The 25200-nt window shown below is 39.6% G+C and overlaps 1 protein-coding gene across 1 annotated transcript in view; it reads right to left on the bottom strand.

Moving 5' to 3' along the window:
* The window catches only part of KCNQ1 (potassium voltage-gated channel subfamily Q member 1), a gene marked incomplete at its 5' end in the record, with an annotated part of 350880 nt that overhangs the window by 292433 nt on the left and 33247 nt on the right, over window positions 1-25200 (bottom strand). The window contains one exon of the mRNA XM_084287197.1: window positions 13116-13206. Within this exon, the coding sequence (XP_084143323.1) occupies window positions 13116-13206 (91 nt within the window). The remainder of the gene's footprint in view (window positions 1-13115; window positions 13207-25200) is intronic.

The following is a 25200-nucleotide window of genomic DNA, read 5'->3' as shown; positions in this document are numbered from 1 at the left end:
ACCTTCCTTTTGATCTGGCCCCACCTCAGGAGTCAGTCATCTTCCCTTGGGGGCAAATGCACCAGCACAGCTCAGCACAGCCAGATGTTTTGAGGGAAGTTTCATTCCCTCCCTGCTACTTGCTCAAGAGACTAAAGAGGTACTGCTCCAGGCTGGCTCTGTCAAGTTTTCTGACTTGGGAATTAATACCAAAGAAGCTAATTCACAGAAGAACACAGAGGGAAAGCATATGAGAAAAATCATCCTATTTGTTAGACAGCTCAGACCTCTGGCATTACTCTTAGGAGGTACTTTGCTACCTACAAAGAAGAGATTTGAGGAAGAGTATCCCTCAGTCTAGTTCCTTCTCTGCTTTTTCTCTTCAATGTTTATGTCTCTGCATTATGTTTGGGCTCAAAGCACTGAGGTGCCCTCAAACACAACCTACTTCCAAGCAGCACACATAGCTCATCAAATAGCAGTGATCACAGAAGCACATCCTGAGAAGCTTTCAGAGTGGAAATTTGTGAAATTTTCTCTTGCTCAAGGACAGACTTGCCTGCTTTCCTCCAAGACCTTCCCCAGTTAGGAAAGCACCTAGAGGCACGTTCCCAGAAAAGCCTGTCTGCCATAAAAGTACTAGAGGAGGCGGCCAGCAGGCTGCAAATTTTAAGTTCATTTTAGTATGTTACAGATCTTTTTTTTAAGAGCTGTACTTGTCAGGAAGTTTGAGAAGCCACCTACAGACTCTTAGGTTTGTTCTTAATCTTTCCTGCAATTATATCTCACTGTTCTACAGAAACATTAGCCTCTGTTTTGTAACAAGTGAGAGGAGACCTAAGCACACTGTTTTAGAATTAGCCCCTGAAATCAAAAGCTTTATGTTGATCTCTGAGACATGCTCAAGCATAATCCCACAACCTTCTACTTTATTATGCGTTTTCTAGCTTTTGAAGACGAAAATGAATTCAGCAGTCTAGTGCGATTTAACAAGTGATACAGTCAAAAAAAATTCTCTTGGGAAAAGGCCTGTCTGGTGACATCAACAGCACTAGTGACCGACCCCTAGGGAAGTGGGACAGTCATACACAGATGGGAAATAGCTGGGAAGAAACTACATGGAAGCACTGAAACATTAGACCCTACCTAGTGGCTGAAAACTCAAGTGCGAGGTCCAGATGCTAAAGTCTGAATGTGTTAGCATCACTGTTAGGGAACTGATACTAAGTGACAGATAGATTATATTACATAAAGTTCAATTTCTGGCCGCTCACAATGGCTCCTAATTCAAAGACCTGACAAGCTACCGACAATAAATAAATCCGAGTAAAATGCACATTGCTTTGAAACTTTAGCCTTACACACTTTAAAGTATACTACATTACAGTATACTCATTTGTAAAAAAGGACTGCTTGATTTTTACTTAATGATACTTTACCAAAGCAACTAAAAATTATTGATTTCCTGTGATATGAACTGAGATGACGGAAAAACTAAGAAATTATAAATAAAAAGCCTTCTTTGTTCTGTATATCACTTCCGCTGTGCTGGTTAGTCAGATGCCTTTGTTTTTCCTTCTAGTCCCATGGCACATGAATGCTATCTTACTGGGAAATAAAACAAAATGAAAAGACAAAAATATTTTCCAAGATTTTACTATTTGTTTTCAGCCTTATATCCAAGACTAAGAGTAAAGAAGAAAACCAGTAGCATTTTTAAAGAATGTCCCAAACCAGTTTAATTTTCATTTTTGTTTTAAAAAGTACACAATACTTATGGTTCTGAAGCCTCTTGGGATAGAGGTCGGGACTAGTATTTATATAAAAGTGATTAAAAGACATTTTAATTCAAAAAAGCTGACATGCTTCATTAGCAGCCTTTTCCATGCTGACTTTGTTCCAACTTTTAATCAACAATATCTATATGCAGCTCTGGACCCAACAAACGTTTCTGCATTGGCCTGGAGCCACAGAATGCTGTAGGCTGTGGGCAGCCCAGCTCAAGGAAGCCAGAGAACAAAAGGATGTTCCCTGCCACCATGGCAGAGGCACACTAGAGCGGTCTCTGTCTTGCTGTAGATGGCAGGCAAGGGTCACAATGTAAGTAGAAAGTCAAAGCAAGGCACATGCAACTCTGAAAGAAGAGAAGCTCCCAAAGTTTTGACTTCAGCTTTTTGCACGTTTGAATTCCCCATGTTTCATGAACTGCTTCAGTTGGTAATGATTTAAGTCCAGGTAGGAGAAGGAATGATAGAAAATGTAATTCCATGATGAGTGACAGCTGCAATTCACTCAGGAATTACAATGCTCAAGAAGTCACTGTTTCAATAGGTGACAGAACAGAAATGTCAAGAAATATCTGATCATGTACTTCTTTCCTAAACCAAGACACCTCACATTTCTTCTACTGCATCTCGCACCTTTGCACAGAGCTTTTGCTGATTCCCCATCATTTTGCTCCAGCTCTCTAAAGCAATTAGTTTTTGTAAGGGAAAAGGTCTAGCTCAATGTCTCTGTTCAGCATTAAGAAAAAACCTACCTCCTTTAAATGTTAAGAAAAGTATACCTATGAGCAACTTTGTCAATGAGCCATGAAAAATTAGGGCAAAGAAAGAGCTGTTAAAAGGAACAGACAACTCTGACTGAGATAATACTGAGAGATGCTTCTGATGTCCCTTGCTCTCTCTACAATGAACAGTTGCCTAATATTACAACTATTGGTAATGCTCTCATGCATTTCTATGCAATTCTGTGCCCAAAGAGGCAGCAGCACCATCTTCCACTTCTCATCTGCTTCTTTCCAGTTCACCCTACCAGCCTTGATCTACACATTTGCAGGAAATCTGCAGGAACCATGCTGCTGAGGATTTCTTATATTAAAAGGATATTAAAATCTAGGTCCATGTTGCCTGACAATACTTAACGGAGATTTAAAATCCCAGGGGATTTGTCTGAATTAGCATTTATTCCCTCTTCCTAGCAAAATGCACACAGTAACACTGCGATGAAAAGTGGTCCAAAATACAATACCTTACCCTATGCGTTACAAACACTATTCTCATCATTCCAAATGAATGCTAGTTTCAGATACAAAATCAGAATAGCTTAGCAATTTACATATGGATCAAAGAGTTGTAAGATATCTATGAAGATAAGATTTGGTTTTAGAAAGAGAAACATCTCTCCACATAATCTATGAAACAAATGAACTGTCTGGAACAGTCCCATGTGTCTGAACACTTAGGAACCGGAGTGCAGTCGCTCTCCAAGAAATGGAATCAGCCCTTGAAACAGCTCTCCTAATGTACTACTTGAAAACAATTTTCCAGCACTTTAACATGGAGTTTCCTAGTTTTACAAATACCACTACCAAAACAAGAAAATGGATCTTTGCTTACAAACTGTTACTCATTTTGATTACAGCGACAAACCTTGCTCTGCTTTCAGGGCCTGTAAGACCCTAGATCTATTCTCCAACCCTTACCACAATATCACAAATGCACTTACAAGCATGTATCAGAGGAGAGTTTGACACTGGCTTCAGCACAGACAGTACACTGCCCTAATTTTCTTGTATTTTTTCCTTGAGGATGAGATAGCACTTCTGGCTTGGAGCTTGGTGTAAGGAAAGAGTTTTTTCTTTACATCCCTTTTAATTCTGCTTTAGAAAAGCATATGGCTTACCAGTTAAATATTTTAATGTTTTACTAATGAGCTGTATCATAACATTCAAAAGTTTTTAAGTATGAAAAGACACCTCGTAATATCTGAAAATTGCAGAAGGATCCAAGTAGCTTTTAATTTGTGTGTGCTAGGAATTTATAAGGCAAGTTGTCATCTCAGGACTAGTCTACACACATATTCAACACTGGTATTCTTGTACAAATGCATGTTCTTTTCAGCTTCTTTTGCCTTTATCAAAATAGCTGTAATAATACCAACCCAAATGTTCTTGTTATTGTATTAACAACAATGATGACATAATAGTACAATTATACCCCATGGGACTAGGCTATATTGACGCATGCAACCACGTGCTCTTAATCACTGAAAAGGCAATAACAGAGATTGAAGATATTACCACACCCAACTCCTCATTAGCGCACCTCTCATCTTGGAGATTGCCACCCACAAAGCTGAACCAGTTGTGGAATTGCTCATTCGCCTTCTTCAATGTGACTAAATTGGTTTTAACCAGCTTTGGGGTTAAACAAAGCTTTCTGGGTCAACTATACAATGCAGCACTATGAACATGAAAGAAGCACAATCCATTTCTAGGCAGAACAAAACCCCACAGTGGGGCAGCAGTGAAGAAGTCATCTGCTAGCTCTTAAGTTCTTCCGAAGAGACATGCTTCTGAAACCCTACCTACAGCCCTGTCTGTTCTAGCTGAGTTGGAACAAAACAGCTTTTGTTTGTAGATACAGCTGAGCTGCCAATTCAAGTTCAATAACTGGCTCTAGATTACAGTAGATGTGCCTAAACCTATAGGATAAAATTAATTTCAATCAAGTCTGTCACAATCAGCTGTCAGGCTGATATCCTGCTGTCCTGCTACAAAACAGATGCAAAGCAGACATAAAACGCTACTTAACCATTTAGTCAAATCAATAAAAGAAAGGCACTAACAGACCTAAGTATGTGAAAACAGGGCCAAAATCTCAGCTGTCATATTAAAGAAGCTTTCGTAGTGACAGGTCCTAAACTAAGAAATGAGACAAGAAATTTAAAATGTCTTTTCTTCAGTGTTATGACTGCTGAGGCCCATCACAGAACCTGAACACTTGGAGCAGGCCCAAACTGGGACTCTGGTAAGTTTATTCTTTCTCTGCTTCAGTGCTTGGCTGTGCAAGAAGCTATTCATACTTCCTTCCGCTCACCTTTTCACCACTTTGTCTGTTTAGACTGCAAGGTCCATAAGGGTAGAAACTACCTTTTAGAGTGTGTGAGCGCTCTACTAGGTGCTATACTTCATCCTACAGGCAGGGCCCTTTGAATGGACTGTAATGTAAACAACAATAATATCTTTTCTCAGAAGGATAGCACACAAGTCTGCTTGCAAATTTTGTTGCAGATAAAGTTTCCATCACGCTTTTAACTATCAAAAGCTAAGAAATCTTACACTGTAGTTCCACAAACACTTTAAGCCAGCACTGCTGCCAAAAGAAGCAAACTCATCAGGCCAAAAAAAAGGTTAGTTAGAACCCATACGGTTCTCCAAGGCAGCTTACAACATAGCTGCACAAATGCTTGTGTTGGCACAAGGAATGGAGCAGCAGAACCGTTTCTTTGGGTGGCAAGTGCCAGCTTATGCAGGCTGAAACCCACTCTTGAATGTGCAGCCTGAATTCTCCAATGGTTTAATCTCACAGAGCCAAGATATGGTGGAAAAACTACAGGTCACCAATTTTACTTGTAGAACTACTAATGCTCACCTCCCAAGAATGCTGCAAGGTTAAGTATGTTCGTGTTTGTAAGGCATTACAGAAGTAAGATTGGTAAATATTTAATTTTCTCTCCTCCATTTTCCCTTGCCACTAAATATAACTCATTCTGAGCTTCATATACTAAATCAATGGCTTGGAACAGCTCCTAGAAGGTAGGTGTCAAACTCCTTGCCTGCAGGCCAGGTGGAGGCCACTCACCATACACGTTGAATTGTGATTTAAAACTGATCTGCAACATTACAACTGAAACAGCCTCCTTAATATGCTGTACCTGCTCTGCTGCAGGGAGCCATGGAATAGTCAGATTACCTCTAGAGCAGATGTCCTTTCTCATCTTTACACGGGAAATAGCTGCAGAGGGATAAATGACAAGTAAATCAATATATTTTGCAGGCATTCCAGGTGTAAACATATCCCGTCAAGCTGACAGAAACAACAAGTAAGTTTGTGAAAGGCACCTCAATAAGGATGTTAAAGGGATGTTGGAGGGGAAAGAAATTAAATACGAATATATATGTGGAAAACATATGTGGAAACAAGGAATTAAACTAAAAGAAAAACACATAAGCAAAGGGCTGGAGCTCTTTTTCACTCCCCTTCCTGAGTTTCCTAGCTCAGAGCTACATTAAGAGATCATTTGTACTATTTCAGTGCTGCTGTATCTCTTACAAAAGGTGCTGCTGACATTTGCTACCCGAATGGTTAGTGCTGGGACCACAACTAAGAGAAACCACCAGAGCTACTGTGTATCCACAGCTGCCTCTAGGTTTTAGAACCAGTAACTTTTCTCAGTTAAATACTAATTAGGCCCACCTGAAAACTCAAATGCCACATGGATCCATGGACAGCTGCTAGACATTCTCTGTCTACTTCAGCACACATCAGACAGCCCCAATGTCATTAACATAAGGGAAACCATCAAAGTGAGGAAGTACATAGCTTGCTGTCACAGACTGGGTGTGAGAAAAGGCATTTTGTTTATTTTGTGAGTTCTTTGAAGTTCTGCTGTTTCCAAGAGCTAATAACAATTCCTGGCTTCCCATCACCTTGAAAACATGTTGATATTTGATGGGTTAGGCGGAAATACCTGATGCTAGCAATACACCAAGGTAGAGGTCCCTGATATGAACATTTGGCATTTCTGGGCAGTGCAGAAGCTCTAGGACATCTGTCCTGGTGTTGGGTGCCTAGAAACTCTGCGCAAGACAAGCCTTGTAGAGCTGATGCTTCAGTCTGCATGATTTTTTATATTTTTTTCTATCAAAATAAAAGTAAATTAGATAAAAATAAATTTAAAACATTAAATGTGTGATAAACACCACCTGCAGTTCCATAAATCAAACTCTTGTGCTTCCTAGGTTATCCCTAAATACAAGCAGATACTATTCATGAAACCTTTCCTAATACGCCCTGATCCCGTTAATATTTATGCACACAGGAAGCTCCACTGAAGTCATTATGACTACTCATATACACAGAGTTAAACATACTGCATAATTGCAAGTCTTGAGCCATAAAAACTTCACTTATAAATGTAGGACCTAATTTGGTTGCCTATACCCATATACTTTAAAAAAAACACAGCAGCATAGAGTCCTGACCTTTTTTTTTTTTTTCCCCTCCTAAAAACATGGAATAAACTCTCAGGTGGGTGGAGCTGCCAGATGCTCTACTCAATATGAATGCAATCCAGCTAGAGATATTTTTCCTAGTTGCTGCTAAAAATAGAAGTATGTTTTGATGCTTTTCTAAGTATAGCTATATGAAGAAATAATACAGAGATTCCTGTACCTTCTTGTTCCTTTTCTGTAGACAGAGTCATGTATTTGCCACTTCTTTCATGGCTGAGGCAAGTTTCTAACAGAACATCCATTTATGCCTTCTCCTTCCAGTACCAGTCAGTGGTCAACACAAGGATGTGCCTTCCTACTAAACTCGCAAGTTGAGAACAAAGTTTTTAGAAAAGGAACTCACATAAGCTTGCTTTAGCAGCAGCTAAGAAAAAGAAAGTTATGAGGTAGTCCAGTTGCTTTTGCTTTTTTGAGCCAGTTAATTGAAACCACATAATCCAACACTGCAAAATAAAATTCTTAATCCATTCCATTTGTTTAAGTTGTTTTCTCTCTTCCAGCTCTGGGAATCTCCTTTCTCACAAGACATTGGTACACGCTGCTGTTCTGCACTACAATTACACCACACCTGCAGAGTTTGTTCCAGTTTTGCCTACTGAGGACCACTTAAAGCAATTCAAGAGCCACCAGCCAGGGACAGCTGGCAAACTCAAACCTGCCTCAGTAGTCTATCATATGTAATCAATTGCTAATAGAACTTCAGACTCATCCCATTATTCACTAGCTAATTCCCCCAGGGAAAACAAGGCAGCAAGCTTCGACTTTGAATCACGAAGCTAGTTTTGCCCCTCTCCCTCCCTCCCAACTTTCCCCTCCCTCTGCATCAGTTCACTACACTGTTTCAGCTTTTCAGCTTGATATCCGTTATGTTATGTCAGCTGTTACATTACGCTTAAAACAATAGACTCCAGCTGGCTGAGGTCAGATGTGAAAACAAGGACCTAACAAAGCCATAGACCCTCCAGTTATACTGAAATTGAGATACACGCTGAATGTAGCACTTAATGACAAACTACTTTCCAGACATTTGGGCAAGGCATAAAGGAAACACCTGTCACTGCAAACATTACACACTAATCCAGATAAATCCTAAATTTAAAAATCTTTCTTTTCACTGCTTGGCTCTACTATGCACCAGTATTTCATAGTTCTACTTTTTTCCCCAAGATGGAATTTGCATTCATCTGTTTGTTTGCTAAACTATTAAGTAGCAAAAAAATGTACAAATTTGAGCAAAAAGTTTATTGTGTTTCTTCTAGAGTTACCAAGCAAATGTTCTGAGCTTGACGTGGATTTACACCCCAGAAAAGCTTCAAACTTTAACCCTGAAGTAGAAAGCTTGACAAAAGCAAGCAAAATTTAAAGTTAATAAAACATGCATTTTTATTAATTTTTTAGTGATTCTTAGACACGCATGTCTTTGAACAGATTTTATTGGATTGTAGTTGTACTAAAAAAATAAACAAAACCTGGCCATACTACTTGCGAGAATAAACTCAAGCTCTTGAGGAACAGGTGAACTCTGGAACATGCATGTCCCTATCTTTCAACATACTACACACAACATAAAAGCAGTGTTTTTTTGAAGACTCTCAGGCTACTGCAATTTGTGTATGAAAAGCTAAGGAGGGTTACTCAGAGCAAAAGGATAATTTGGCACTGTGTTCATTTCAGATATTGGCCAATACCCTCATGCTGTCAGCAAGGGATATCACCATGTCGGATCATGTAGGCCACCAGGTAGCCAGCAGACAGCACCAATCCATCACCACTGGTTTGTGCTGGCCTGCAATCTGTCACTAGCTCCCCAGCAAGCTTGAAGAAGGTCACACTTACCAGAGCCTGTGTTCAGAGACTGAGACCCAGTTAATGCTTGGTGCTTTGTAGTCATGTTATCCCAAAGTGTTAGGCAGAGAAATGTCAAATTTTGATTCCTTTGCTTACAGTGACTTAGTTGCAGGCTTTATTTTAAATGACTGTGTTCAGATACAGCACCAGCAAACTCCAGGTGCAGAAGGCCAAGAAAAGGTTTCTTGCTTGTTTGTTTTACATAGTTCTTACAACAGGCAGAAATGGAAGTAACCAATTCTCTGCATCCAAACCTATCTTTATCAAATCCAAGCTCCATTGTAGCAGACTAAAATTAGAATTCAAGCCTGGCACATTTTGAACCTGCTAGAAGAAATATATGCAAGATATGTAGATGTGTTTTCTTCTCTATAAATCACTGGTTATTTGTACCATATAAATCTAAAAATAAATTTCGATGGTAACTATAGAGAGCCAAACAATTTTTTTCCCCACTGAAAAGGAAACACCTAAGATGATGGCAAGAGCCTATCTGGAAGCACATAAGCATACTGGAAATCTTTTGGTGTGCTTAGAAGTTTAGTATCTGTTTCTTTCTCCTTCGTGCAAATGTGCGTCCAATTCATTTCACTGAAAGCTTTAATTGTTCTCACATTTTCCTTACAGCCATCCGGATGATGAGAAATCAGGCCAAACAACATGAACTTTGTGGTTGTAGCCACAAAGTGGTGAGAGTTGTCTCTGGCAGCAACATTTACACAGCCCTTCTCTTCAACCTCTCTCTCCCCCAGGAGAATTATTTTTGTTTATTGCTCATATAAAATTCCCCAAACCCATGTGAAAAACCATCCTTTTATTAATAGTTCACTTCTTCCAAAAGGATATTTTTACCTACTTCAGGACATCATCCAATGTCTGAATTCAGCTACCCCAAAAGGGGCACAGCATGGTCCAATGCTGCCCTCTACAGATTTTAAAGGAAAACTATACTTCCCCTCTACAATTGACTCGCAGTACATCTAAAAGAAAAAAAAAAAATGCTCATCTTTCCTTTACTGGTCTTAGCATATTTTCCTTACATATTACCTCTTCATTCCTTCCTGACATTATTGTTCAACTGCTCAGTACTCAGCTACACTAAACAATAAGAAGGGGTTTGGCCTTATTTGTTTGCTTTTAAACCCATTTCATTAAATTGGTTCAGCTGCCACTAACAGACTATCTTCTTTCCACTTTACAAGCATCTGATTTGGATCCCTCAGACTTTTTCAGGATGGATGTAAAGCACGGCTTAAACTGAGAGCTTTCTCATCCAGAGCTGCTCTTCACAGAGACTGCATCAGTCGGTAGATGCAGCCTGTAATGCCTATTACCTGGGCATCCTTTACAGGCATTACTTTCATTCAATTTTTCAAAAATAATGAAAATAAGAACAACTATTAATGTCCAGATTACAAGCCTTGGCCTTCTCAAACCACAAAGATAATCAGAAGGTAAACGCTGGGACCATTTTGAACCATTTGTTCTTTGTGAAGCCTACCTTCAGACTCAAAAGCTATAAGTATGTTTCCCTTCCTTTCTCACGGGGTGCATAAAACACCAGCAAATCATATTCAAACAAAAGCTTATATTAAAGCAAGAAATAAAATATAGATATATTGTAGGCCTCAGTTCTGTGCCACTCTCTCTCAGCTGTAGGAATTATTTCAAAGCTAATAAGACAAATATCAACCACAAAAAAATAATTTGTTTTTCTTTACTGAAGGCCTTTTGAATGTTTAAAAACTGTTTAACCTCTTCACTAAGAAGTACTCTAAAGCAGAAAAGGAACTCAGAAAACAAAAAGCTGGAAAGAGCTTATACTTTCATCATAAAAACATACTGTTACTTTTTTTTTTTTTTTTTTTTTTGTTGGAATCAATATTGAAATGAGATTCCTACAAGAAAATAGCTTTTTCAGGCACACTAAATATCCCTTGGTTCAGCAGAATATTTAATCCCCTTGGATCAGGCACTTGGATTTTCTTAGATCATGCTGAGATAACAGCATTCTGCTGTGTTCTGGCACCATAAAATCCTTGCTTATGAAAATAAAAGAAAAATATGGCCTCTCTGGGAACATACATCTCAGAATTACTTTTTTCCATAGTTTAAATATTGTAGTCTCAAAATCAATTTTTACAGAGATATACCACATTCTCTTTATGAGTCATGGCAAAAGCTCTCCCGCACCACTCTTTTAAATGGGCCAAGTGTACATATACCCTCCAAAATGATGATCCTTTCAGAGTCTTGGCTCAGACGCCAGCTCACGCTGGGCAAGTGCCAACGAGTAACTGTAGTCAAACCCCTCCAACAGCACCATCTAGTGAAAAAAAGATAAAATAAACACATGCAAATTTAAACAGTTTTCACTGCATTCTGGAAGCTAACAAAAGGCCAATTCTCTCCTAATCTCCCATTACAACTGCATTTAGGTATAGCTTTCATCAAGGCTCTTTGCCCTGTGAAGTGTGGTGACAAGTAGAGAAAGATTCAACAGCTAATTGTAAGCTTTTTGTCTAAAATTGGAACACCAATGGGAACACCAACTTAACACTGGAAAAATAAACAAGGGTAAGTTTGCAGTTCTCTTATTGTTATGAAAAATAGATCCAATTTAAAATACTTAAAATTATTGGTAACATATCTTCAATTTCCTGCTTTGGTAGTGGGAGATGATATTGCAATGTTTTAATAATAAACAGCTCCAGAACAAAAAAGAGCCAATATATACATATAATCTCGGCAACCCTTTTTAGCCCTTGTTTTCATATAATTATAGTATCTTGTACGACTATGTCTCTGAAGCACAAAAACCTTGAAATAAGAACGGTATAGGAAATTTTACTAGGTAGAAGCTAATAGAAACCAGATTCTGACATTTTTATTTTGTTTTGCAAGGTGCCACAACTTCTTTGAAAGTCCCACCAAGACAGGATAGAGCAGAGAGCATGTTGGCCCATCTACTGCTTTGAATCAGTGGATCACTGGCAATCATCTTAAGTTTCTTGAAAATCACCACAGTTTAGGAAAAGAATATCTATATGTGCCAACACTAAATAAACATACAACAGCTGAATTTCCAAGAAACTATAACAGTAGGATTTCATCTTAAAAATTCACTGTAGTTTTTAAGTGATATAGAACAGGAACATTGATTCATACTCCTTAGAAAGTAAATATACATGTGTATATATATATATATATATATATATATATATATATACACACACATACACACACACAGTACCTGCTATGAACACACAAAATGAGTGCTGTGATTTTGCTCATGAAATCATGTGAGAAGGCTATGTTGCCACTAGAAGTTATTTCACTCAAACAATACAATGTTTCAACTAAAATATTATGATACATTACAAAGATGAGTGTCTCATTGAGATTTCATCACAGGTGAAATTAATCAGAGAAATTAGCAAAAGTATCCACAACTACTACTTAGGGTTAAAAAAAGCCCTTTAAAAAGTACAAAACGAAAATGGCATGCCACAGAACAAATAAGGTACTGGTTGAAGAAATACAAAGAAATCAAGGATTTATCAGGGGGACCTCACTTACCGCTGAGGTACAACAAATTAAACAATTTTTTGTGCTTAAAATCATGTCTGACAGATTTCAAAACTAAGGTTCTCAAATGAAGACTAAATTGGCAGCACAGAAATACTCTTGGAACATTTCTTGATATGTACCTGCTGCGGCACTGATGAAACAAAGAAAAGGTAACTAAGTTTTCTCTACCGAAGAAAAAGGGTATTGGACAGGTAGAACATGTTGTCTTAACTCCAAAGTCAATAAAAACATACCAGTTACGCATTTGTGAAAGAAAGCTGGATCAGAGTTTTGCTAAAAGAAAGGAATTGCAATTATTATTTTTCTCTCCCTATGTTCAGGTACCTAGTCTTTGGCATGGCTGAATGATGGATTACCCTGATCAGTACAAGAGATTCAAGCTTAATTAGAAAAACCTTGCACGCTGGACACAATACAGACAACCTCAGTATAGACCATATATATGGTAAAAGTGGGGTTTTGTACTATTATGACTTTTGGTGTTTCTGGGACTCATTGGGGGAAAAAACAAAACTTTATGGCAAGTAAACCATAAAAAACATTGCTTTTAATGTGTAAATTCTGATCTCCTGAAGAAATACTGCAAGAACAAACATGCATCAGTCACGTTAATACATACCATCCAAAATAATGTCCCCGTAGCAAGAGCTGCATACTGTTCAATTGTCGAAAGCACACTGAAGATAAGGCATATCAGCACAATAAGGAAACTGTAAAAAAGAAATGTATATTTATATAAATATAAATAACAATAAATGTGCAATGAGTCTAATAAAAATCTAGGAGGACAAATATTTATTCTATCACTAATTATCTGTACACACAGAAGTAACATGGATATTACATTATCTTAAACACAGCTAGTAAACTGGGTGCTCCTGCTTCTCCTACATAACCTCTCTCTCTTCAGACAGTTTTTGGGTTGAAAATTATCAAATTAAAACTGTACAACAGACTTATTTACCTACCTCTGAGACTTGTCCAACCCCAGATAACAGCATTCCTTGTCTGTAACTGTTTTAACAGCTTCTATGGCTGAATCACACACCTGCCCACCAATTGTTTCAAATATTTGCCTTTTGCTGTTGCAAATTCTATCAAACTGCAAAAACAAATCCCAGCTAAGCCAGAGCTTAATACGCTCTGCCCACACTACCTTGTACAACAACCATTTCCCTAAAAGCCCCAGGTAAACAAAGTCTGATATTCAGCATTTGAAACATAACTTGGGGTTGATTCAAATTTTAAAATAAAATTTCAAAACAACCATCACAGAAAGAGAAAGGGAATAAGAAAGTTCATTCCCCTGCCCAAGCAACTCCCTCTGCACCAATCCTTTGCATTTGACAGAAGCATGCTGCAAAAAAAACAGTAACTAAATTATCTGCCCCTTACAGACCTCCGAAATGATTATCAGCTAGGTTTTATCTCAGCCAACCGACTCCCAAAAGAGAAATGACAATGAATAAATCTGAATACATGAGGTATATATCAAAACAGGACATTAGTAACTGAAAGTTGTCATGGCCCAGCTGAAGTCATGTGGAGCCTTAACCTTCTTTCACAGAAACAAGAATTTAATTGGGTGAACCTTTTGAAAGGCTATGCACTCAAGAAAGCAAAAATGTGATATTATAATGTCACTGACATAAAATAGATTCTCCAATGCCTGCATCAAAATGCAGCACACACAAGTGCAGTGTAGGCATATACAAAGGATATTGTGAACGCATTATGAAATTGTGAAGCAGCAGCTTGTAAGTAATTGGGTACAAAACTCAAACCAGTAAGTGGTGATAATAAGCTGAAGTTAATAGGATAAAAATACCACATATATAAATACACATAAGAGAATTTACCTTTTCATAGGCAAAGTATAAATATGTAGCTGTCTCTGATTTATCTCAAAAGCCTTCTTGCTTGAGCTTGTATCTCTAACTTTTACTCCTCTTAATAGAAACGAGGTGTACCCATGAGGCAGGAGAGCACAAGGATGAGCCAAATGTTTGAAACATACCACTTTTTGCCCAAGTGTCCAGCCATTCCACCTATAAGACTTCCTCAGTTACTGGAACATGTGATATGAACATGGATATGAGTGGGTTCAGTTAAAGCAGAGGTAGCTGAGGGTCTCTGGACAGCATCTGACATTCCCAGAAGTACTCAGTCACTTCGAGCTAAGTGACATACGCTGTTGCTTGGAGCAGTAACAATTAATATTTAGCATATTCATTAATATTAGTGTGCATGTTAAACGTGTAACTAGGCCAATGCATTGTACCACAAGAGGGCACCAAAGCCAAGACTTTATCTTCGTACTTCACTGCAACTACAGGGAATCTAGCAAGCACTAAAGGTGAAAGCCTGTGTGCTTAATTAACAAGATAAACCGAAGGAGGAATTGTTTGCCTTTTTTTTTTTTCCCTTGTTGCTACTAAGGGAAGCGAAGGCTGACAACAGAACTTCACCAAGTCAGCATGCTATGTATTTTAAGGGGTTTCATTCACATGGATCTGTTTCAGTCTTTTTTCTTTCTTTCCTTTTTTTTTTTTTTCTTTTTTCTTTTTTTCCTCTTTTCTCCAGAAAAACTCCTGAAATGTATTACTGTGCGCTTTCCAGGATGACAGCACAAGAGACCTTCACACCAAATATTTGAGGTCAGATATCGCTTCTTTGGCATTAGGGAAGATGGCAACACATCTACTACCACCCCCAAAGAGAACTAGCAAACCAGTCTGGCCCATTCCTCGTAGACTCTGTTCCATGGCTGGAAGAGTACAATGATGGAATCATCATCCAGACAGCACTCTACAGGTTCAAAACCCTGTAAAAAAATTGTTAACACCTTAATCTCTACAAACCCCATGGATTAGCTCCCTATTCGGGATAGGTGTTACACTTAACATACATGCAAAGGGAAAACCACACACCACTTCTGACAAGTTTGTTACTATTCCTGTATAATTCCAAGGAATGAAATATTCAGCAGTACTTAAGTGAATGGGTTGTTCTTATTGTGAACTTTTAATATGAAGACCCTTTCCAGCTGGTCAGTGGATCCTGAAGGGGTCATAATGGATATCCCATTCTCATCATGCATTGGAACGGGCTGCCCAGGGAAGTGGTTCAGTCACCTTCCCTGGAGGTCTTCAAAAGACGTTTAGATGTAGAGCTTAGTGATATGGTTCAGTGGAGGACTTGTTAGTGTTAGGTCAGAGGTTGGACTCTATGATCTTGAGGTCTCTTCCAACCTAGACAATTCTGTGATTACCTTATTTTGGATTTGGTATAGAAAGGACACAGCAATACTGATGTAACTTTCTTCTGTTCATGAGATTTAGATACAAGAATTTAGGCCTGAATTTTTAGACCTCCTCTACATCCTTCAGCAAGATCTGAAGGAAACACCTATGAAGAGGAAGAGGTAGGCTGCAGTGTAAGCGATGATTTGACAAACTTTGGGGCTAGAATTTAAGACACAAGAAAACAAAGCAACTGCCATTAAAACAAACAAATGAGAAAAGGAACAGCTCAGATTTCACTAACAGTCCTCTGCCCCAATTGACACAGCTGCAGGTTCTCATCGTGACGATAAAAAAGCACATTATCCTTTTGGGCACACAATACTTCTTATGAATGCATGCATACATACCCATGCAGATTAAACAAGAGAATCACAAAGCTGGTAAAGTTTTAAGAAATATGAGAGTAGAGGTTCTTTGCATGATATCCCTCCGAACCTCCTGTGCATACCTGCTAGGATTTAGCACACAGCTCTGTGCTTTCCACCTCCCTCCCCACAGCCTTGCCCTGCTGCAGCAGCCACCTGCCATCCATCACCCCTGCACCATTCCACGTCATCTCTCATGCTTTTTTAGTTCCAGTGCTGGTGGCTTCCTCTTCCACTTCTGAACTACAAAAAGGGAGCGAGGCACTAGGAAAAGGGGAAAACTTTGCCACCTTTTCATTTATTTTAAACAGCTACCTTCCCTCTCCTCAGTGAGCAGGCTCAAACAACAGCTGCAGGGACAGCCTCTGCTCTGCCTCAGACCTAAATATGCTCTATGTCAAAATCACCCTGGGGAAATGTAACTGCCAGGCCTCAGAAAGTTTCTCTTACTCGTGTAAGAAGTGTGCCTTTTTTTTTTCCCATTCCCAAATATTCAAATATATGTGAATTTCCACAAGGGGGAAAAAAAAAAAGTCAAAGAATCATGATAATAGAAGAAAAATATCAAAGCTCCAAATTCATGTATATTTTCAAAGCAAATGTTTTAATTTCAGCTCTTTATCACTCTCTATAGCACTTTACTGTGGTCACTAGTGCTACGTCTTCCCAAAGCTGTACTCGCTTGGAGAGAGATGCCAGCCATGTATGCTGTTTGATGCTAACAGGTTGAGTGGACAAACTAACAGGCAACTAAAACCAACCAAGAAGCACTTAACAGCAGACTGATGTATCAGCCCTAACTTAATCAACCATGTAATTTCAGAGAGGTAAGTCACAAGAGCTTTGTTTTGGATAAGCGAAGCCTAATGTGCATCAAGTCTATTTTCACTGTAATATGCTGGACAATTTCAGGGAGCAACTTATGTGCTATGTGAAACAAGTCACAGCAAAATGCCCAGCTTAAAAAACAGCTGCATGTCTGAAGGCCGCAACCATCCCAAAGACGCAACGCAACCCCAGCCTGCACTCACACACTTCTTGCAGAGCTGACAGGGTCTTAAAGATACGCCTAGACTCAGAAGACACATATCTTATCTCCTGAAACCCATCGCTCATTTACCCTCTGTGCACAAATGTGCTCATCTCCAGGAAAGGAAGCAAAGCAATGAAGGGTTCAGGTTTCCACCAGCTCTGATCTAACGCTCAGATCGTGGCGCCAAGCGGGTGTTGCAGATGAGACGATAGCGTGAAGCTTTACACACAGCCGGTCCCAGGTTATAGAGCACCATCTGCCTGCAGCCAGGGAGATCGCAGCCACTGCACCAGCAACACCACTCAGAAGTAGTCAGCTTTGTGGTTAACTCCTACTTAACAGTGCTGTGTTTCTGCTAACCCCAAGCATTTTGCAAGGGTCTGATCAATTGCATACTTCTGGATATGTCAACGAAACCACTGTTAATACAGCGTGGATGCTGACACAAAGCAACACATGTTTTCTTTCACAAACTCCATTTTCATCAAACTACAAGAAAGCAAGCCGCTTTTTGCCAAAGAGCCAGCGCTGCTATACAGGACAAATTATTTCAGCATAGCAGTTTCCACGACTGTCTTTTCAGCTCGGCTTTCACCAGCTCTGCAAACCTGGTGGAGCCGTAGAAGCGTGGCTTTCCCAGCACGTGTGAGCTGTCTGCATGCAGCACTCCAGTAACACCTGAGCTCACGTACATACAAGCTTGCACCCAGACCTGGGACGTGCTTCTATCCTGTGCTAATCATTAAGCAGAAAAAGCACAGACACGGCTGTATACAGACTCACATGACAGAGTACGTATGTAGATTTACATGCACGTGGATTAGTATAACACCAAAATTTGGCAGTAGCCAGCCAGATCACTTAGAGAGCTTGTTCTTTCAAACAGGGTTGAGGAGCCAGAGCATTTCTGTGAAAGAATCACACAGCTGATGAGTGAACAACAAGCCAGTAATATATGTACCACATTTAATAAGATATAGCAAATACAGACAGAACATACTAAGAGCTAGCAGTGGATTTACTTCTTTCTGACCATTCCAGGATATATTTCAACTTCAAGAACAGGTCCAGACTGTAGCCTGTGTCACCAGTCTCAGCAAAAGCTGCAGAAACATGACACAGGTAGATGTCAGTACTGTGCAGCCTCCTGCCCCAAGGTGCTTCGTCTTTCCTGGATTTATCTTTGGTTTTAGAACATTGCCATGTCTTTTTTTTGGCTTGATACAACACATGGAATGGTCAATGGAACAATTAGCCACCTACTGATAGATAACACTCATTTAGCAAATGTCACAGGTAGGAGAACTGATAAAGCTTTATAAAATATGCCTGGCGATATGACCTGGAACTGTTGTTAAAACAAGGTCCACAAGACAAACTGGAAGCACCTCCTCACCAGATTAATAGTCTCACAGACCTGAAAATATCATAATAAAAACAAGTATTAAAACGTGGGCAAATTTTATTGCTGCTTGCAGTGTTTTGTACATGCTCTCAGTTGGGGTCTTTCCATGAACAGAGAAAAGCTTGGTATTGGGGCCTAAATTAAGCTGAAACCTCAAGAACACTTAATAGATGAGGAATGAGATTGAAAATTTAAAATGTTAGAAATTCAACTTGATTTCTAACCCCCCAGGAAGGCAGCCAGTTTTCCCATGTTCAACGGCACAGAAGCTGTCTTTAGTCTGCTCCTACTGTCACACTACTTTCATGAATTACAGCTATTAAGTCTTGAAGGTACCGAGCTATCAGTGCCCTTGGATAAAAGGAGTATTATTTGAGATTATAAATGAAGTATCTGTGCTCTTTTTTTTTTTTTTTCTTCTTTTTCCCCAGGAAGTCAATGGCTAGTTTTAGTGCATCCTGTCTACCAGAGAAAACGACTGAAACTAAAAAGAAACATTCTGTAAGCAATAAGCCACCTCTGTGGGATCCTTCTATGTTTCTGGTAGCATTCTACCTAAACCTTCTTCACAAGCTCCTGTCTCCTTGCCATTTAGCTTTTAGCTGTGATAGGTTTTACTGGTAAACAAAGCAGTGCAACCAAAATGTAACCTCTGGTAAGCATACAGCTTTAGAAGAACCAGAACAACAACACCGAGAATGAACACCACAAGTGCGCAGATTAATATTGGCAGGTTCTTATCTTGATCATCATAACTTGGAAACTATAACACTGCTGCATAACAAGTACATGTTAGTTCGTCAAAATAATGATGCTCTATCATAGTTCATTTTCATCTCTATGGCACAGACACGCAATTATTCTTCAGATTGCGAACACAAAGGTCAATGGTATCATAAAAGGACAATTTTGTGCAGCTTTCTGGGCAGTGAAAAGTGCTATTGCAATGAGGACTTCAGATAAGGCACACAGTTGCAGAAAAACTACATACAGAGGAAAACTAGAAAATTATGCCTTGAAAAGAAATTTTATTTTCCTTTCCCTTGAGATCTGTGCTAGAAATGTTTCACATTGTGACGGAAACGTGAGATTTCCTAAGATACCTCCTACTCCATAAGAGGACAAAGATAAGACATCAGTGACGAACAAAGACATCAGCACACAGAACAACCTGGCATTCTGTACATCACACTGCTGATTCCCCTCGGGTTCAGATTATTGTTCTGTTCTTCCCCTTCGTTCCTGGAAAGTGCCCTGAAACCTTGCAGTGCTGCAGCGGACCTCTCAAGTCTCTTACTGGAGCTATTCCATTTAGTGCAATGAACTGAATATTCCTTGGAGAAGTGCCCAGAGTAGCACCAGTCTCCTGCATCCCAATACCTGCCTCTCAGTCACCGGCTTTTACACTGAAAACAGAGAATCATTCACTGTCCTGCATTCCCATCCCATTCTAGGCCAGAGAAACCTTTCCTTATTTTATTTTCATCAGGAAAAATCAGTCCTGCTAGGGTTTCTATTACTATAAGTCAATTGAAATCCCCAACTACCACCTCATGCAGTACACTGCATCGATGGCTCCATGTTACAATTAGGCAAACATCAATACAAATCTTCATCAAGTCATTTCTCTTCACAGCTAGATACCAGGTCTTTCTTGCTCTTTCACTCAAGACGTTTTGGGATTAAGGACAAAAACCAAGGATAAAAATTCTAATAAAAGGTAGGAGTTAGATGGGGACTAGGCAGAACTTGTCAAACGCAGGACAGGTGACAGTAGGAGAGGACAGGACTCCAGATCTTAAACTGCACTGGCAGGAAGCAAATACAGGATGGCATTTTATTTTATTATCAGCATCAAGGTACAGTGTCAAGTACAAATACCAACTGGTGCTTTTAAACATGAGATACTCAGACAAAGTTGCTTTAAAAAAAAAAAAAGAATCTGGATTTCACTGTGCAGAGTACTTTCATCCTTAAGGAAATTCATTAAGGTGCACAAAGACCCTGTATGCACAGATTGTTTGCTGAACTCTTCAGCAAGTCTGAAATGAGCCCTGGGAAGACACTAATTCTGTGAGACTTGAAACCGTAAGAGCACAGTGCAGTCTACTAATAGAAGGCTAAACGAGCATTCAGTTATGCAAGCAGTGGACATCAGAGGCTCTCCATCACTAAAAAGAGGCTATGGTTTATGCTTGTTTTCAAGAAAAGGGTAGTCAGGCAATGGTAGCTTAATAAAATGAAGGAGCCCCATACTTTATCCTTGCTCATAGTTTTAGCTGACTTTGTAATTGTTAGTAATATATATTGTTTTCTCTGAGTATGGCTGTGAACTCTCTAATCCTTGAAAGAAAACTGCTGAACTCCTCCTGCATTAGCTGTGCTACCTAACTAGTTCAAATGACTAGCTTATGAGAGAATTGTTTCACTTCTGAAAACATGAATTCTGAGTCTAGATCCATGAAACAGGGCAAAATATGAAAGAAATTACCATAGAAAGAAGTTAGAAGAGACCAGCAACCTTCACAAACAGTGGCTGGAGATGGAAAAGCCAACAAGAATGAAAACGAGGACTTTAATCCAGGTAATAAATGAACTGGAAAAAAAAATAAAATAAAATAAAAATAAAAAACCAGCAAAGCTGGCTGCAGGCTTAACCTCTTGGTCCTCCAGGCTCCTTGCATGATTTTTGCCTGATGGATTTGTCTTATCCTTTTTTGCTTTGTTTTTGAGGCAGGGGAAGGTAGGAGGGGTACAGCCCCTGCCCATCTTCCAGCCTCTCTGCAACATGAGGATGCCCAGCAATGGGAAAGCACACTTGTATTCATGCAGAGAAGCGTGATTTGCTCCAGGAACTGGACACAACAGCTGCCTGTACGACATGCGCTTCCTCTCTCGGATGTCCTACACAGGTCAGGCTAGCAGACAGATCACTGTTCTCAGCTGTCACTTACCATCAAAAAACCTCAAGCAGACAAACAAAGTGTAAATGCTCTGTTTGCGTTAGCTTAGGGCTATCAGATGGAGTTTCCTGTTAATATGTATCTGTTCCAACTGCAAGGCAAAGTAAAGTTGGTGCTTCCTGAAGGAAACAATGGCATAATTTTTAACCATCTCCTTGACTCCTTGCTGAAGAAGTACTATCTTCTAGCTCCTGTGTGAGAAAGCACTTTTGTTGTACAAGGTAAATAATATACAATACAGGGTAGACTGATACTAACAAAAACAGGTTAGCTACACAGCTAATAAGCAAGGTTTCTATCACACTTACTCAGCTCTTCTGGGAGATTAGAGTCTGTAAAAATAATTTAAGTTATGGGCAGCATACCAAAATACAAAGGACACAATGAATCAAAAGTCATTTAGGACACAACACCAGAATTATTGCAGGAAGGGCCTTGGCAAAGAGTATGATTGCAGTAGAAATGCAAACCAGATGTCAAGGTGCTTCAAGAGGAAAGGTTAACTGCCCACAAAAAGCAATGTTATTGCATCCTGCAACAAGGTATTGGTTCCTCTGAGAATAGGCAAGGCTGAACAGGAAAAAGATGATAGGTGCTATGTAAGAAGCTGGGGAAAAAAAAAATACATGCTACGTTCAAAACAAGTGCATAACTCAAGATGTGAACCACCAGACTGCAAAAAGTTCTGCAGTGCTCCTCAGAAAGTACATAACAAGCGTCTGATGTGCCTGATCATTAGCAGGAAACACCAACAAAGCACCATGAGTCACTGGAGGAGCAAGTGCAGATCCACAACTAGGAAAGGATATCACTCAATACTACAAACCTAAAGCATTTTTGCAGTTGTGTGTACAAGCACCCCAGGGCTCAGCAAGACAAAATGGGTCATTAGTGATCTTACATGAAGGCTAAAAGTATACAGTGAGAATTATGTAAAACAGTGAACTATTTTCTGCTATTCTCATCGTTTGATAAAACAGCTCAAAGCAGAGAAAAGAATTCATTTTCAGAGCTATTCCAAGGACAATAAGCTGTCCCTTACTCTTTTGGCCACTAACACAGCTTTAGGGAACTCATACAGCCCCTGCACACTGTCATCCTCCGACACCTGCAGGTCTACCCACGTCCTGCAGCAGCCCATTGTTGAAAGCAGGACCAGAAGACATCCCTGCTGCACACCCAGTACCCACAGCCCTAACGCTGCCTGTTGCAAAATGAATACCAACACCAATTTCAGCCCGTACTGGCCTTTAAGCCAGCATTCAAGCCAAAGCAGAGCTGAACCATGGCTTTGCAGCTATTTAGCAAGTCAAGTCATTTTGGTGGAAGCCCCAGCAGGAGAATAGGTAGCACCCGTCACCTCAAAGGGCCACACCACATGCGTGGCTAGAGCAGCAAGCAAGGCAGGAGCAGCAGGTTTGCCTGGCTCACGGTCCCAAGGAACTCTCAAAGTCATCCAGAAGCATGGTGCCAGGAGAGACGGCTGAAAAACTTTTTTGGGCAAAAGCACACACAGCACACCACGGGCCTGACTGTTTCCAGAGGGAGGGCAGGCAGAGGAAGCTTTCGCCCGAGAAGCAACCACCCAGATGCTTGCAAAGGGCTGTGGCCGAGGTGGGTTTTGCACAATAAGCAGACCTAGGCACCTCCTGACACACAGGAGTTACAAGCAGGGACTTAGGACAACAGATAAGTTGCACACCGCAGCTGAAAGCAAACAGTTTGTCCTTACTGCAATAGAGAACTTTCCTTTTTATCATCCCATGCAGGATAAGTTTTCATTTCAGTAAGAAAGGAGAGGAGATAGGAGAGGTATGCTCTAAAAGCAGAGTGCCACGATGCCAGTAAAGCTTGTTTGCTAGGTGGAGCTTTACACAGTCAGTCTGAGGGCCTACTGGATCACTTCCACTTTTCTTGCAACAGCAGAATCAGACCAGCAATTTTAAAGTAATTTAGTATCCAAATATTAATAGAAGAACACTAAAAACCTCTCTAAGGTTGTGCAAAACCCAGCTTCTGAAAAATTGTCAAGCCTAAGCTCTTGCTCTGCTGTTATCAACCCTAAATTAAATACATTTTCCCTTTTCCCGAAATAAAACCTCACTGAACATTTAAAAAAAAAAAAAAAAAAAAAAAACAAAACAAACAAACAAACAAAAAAAAAAACACAAAACACCACCACCTTTGAGCTTACTTTCCTTAAATACACAACATTTCTTTAAACAAGCAACAGCATTTACTCCAACTGGCTTCTAATGTTTGGGCTGTCCTGATGTTATTTTAATAGCTTCACATGAGGGAACATTTCAAAAGCTATATGTATTGCCCTTCTTTTTCTAATTACTTTCACAACAGCTGTACTGCTATAAATTACATCCTCTCCCCAATCAAAAGTCAAAGGACACTGTAGTATGCCTCTTAAAATAAATGCATCTTATTTTTATGCTAACGAGGGGATACGGAAATACACAAGATGTGAGAAAACAGAAGATAGCTAAAGAAGAGTTAGGCAAGTCACTGGGAAGACACAGTGGGGCAAGTATGGCTACACATTTTCCACCTTTAAATATTTTATGTATTTTATTTTAATTATTTTATGTTTTTATGTTATCGTATAAGAGTACATCTCTTTAGGAAAGGAAAGGGTAAGGTACAATACTGCAGAAAAAAAAAAAAAAAAAAACAGCCCTGGTCACCTTCTCATCTCAGAATTGCTCATTTAGTAACCAGCTCCTAGCCAGGAATGGTGCCCTACCCCAGAGCAGTAAAACAAGACAGAAGAGAGGAAAATATCCCCTTCTTGAAGGGACAGACAGCATCCCACAGTGTTGTACAACTGATTTATCAGTGGACAAAAACTTGCATGTTAATTTTATTGCAATACAAATCAGGACTTGTGCCTCTGTATGTTCTATAAAGAAACATCCGGAGTGCTACGCTAGCACAGTGAAAATCGTCCACGATAGGAAGGTGACATTGACATTCCTGACAGCATCCATATCTTTAGTTGTGAACAGAGTGAGACAGTGACCCCCAAAAAAACTACAGACATAAATACACAAATGTGGAAGGAACACCTGGAGCTGCTGACTTGGATAGAAATTTATTTCAATTCATTCCGAGCATCACCGAAGCGGCATCGGACCTGAGTGACTGCAGCCTGCCTCCTCCTAGCCTCACAAACGCCTTTCTGTGCCCCTTCTTCCTGAAACAATCACATCTGAAAGAGGCTTTCATCAGTGCTGGCAAGTAAGATGAATACCGTGAGAAAGATCTGAAGCTGGGATAAGTGCTCTCACTGACATTTTAATTATGATCCCCTGCTTTAATTATTTAGAGCTGTAGCTGACATGCTTTCAGAGAAGTCAATATTGCGTTCTCTTTTGTGCGAGTCAAGGATATAAAATACTATCTTCCTATATGAATTAGTAACAGCGGAAGAAAACGAGGCAAATTCTCAGGCATTAAATGGAATATTCACACAGCTTAGAGCTTCTCTGCGTTTTTCAGACATATCTACCAAAGTATCAATCAGAAAAAAAAAAAAAAAAAAAAAAAGGCTGAAATTCTAGCAGGGTACTAAAAGGCAGGAATAAAATTAAGGGAAAACTTCCTCTCCCCTTCCCCACCCCC

Source organism: Netta rufina, assembly GCF_964035555.1.
Source record: "Netta rufina genome assembly, chromosome: 5".
NCBI classification, from domain to species: Eukaryota; Metazoa; Chordata; class Aves; order Anseriformes; family Anatidae; genus Netta; species Netta rufina.
Note: the sequence above shows the minus strand (reverse complement) of the source record. Positions and strands in the feature narration are given on the sequence as shown.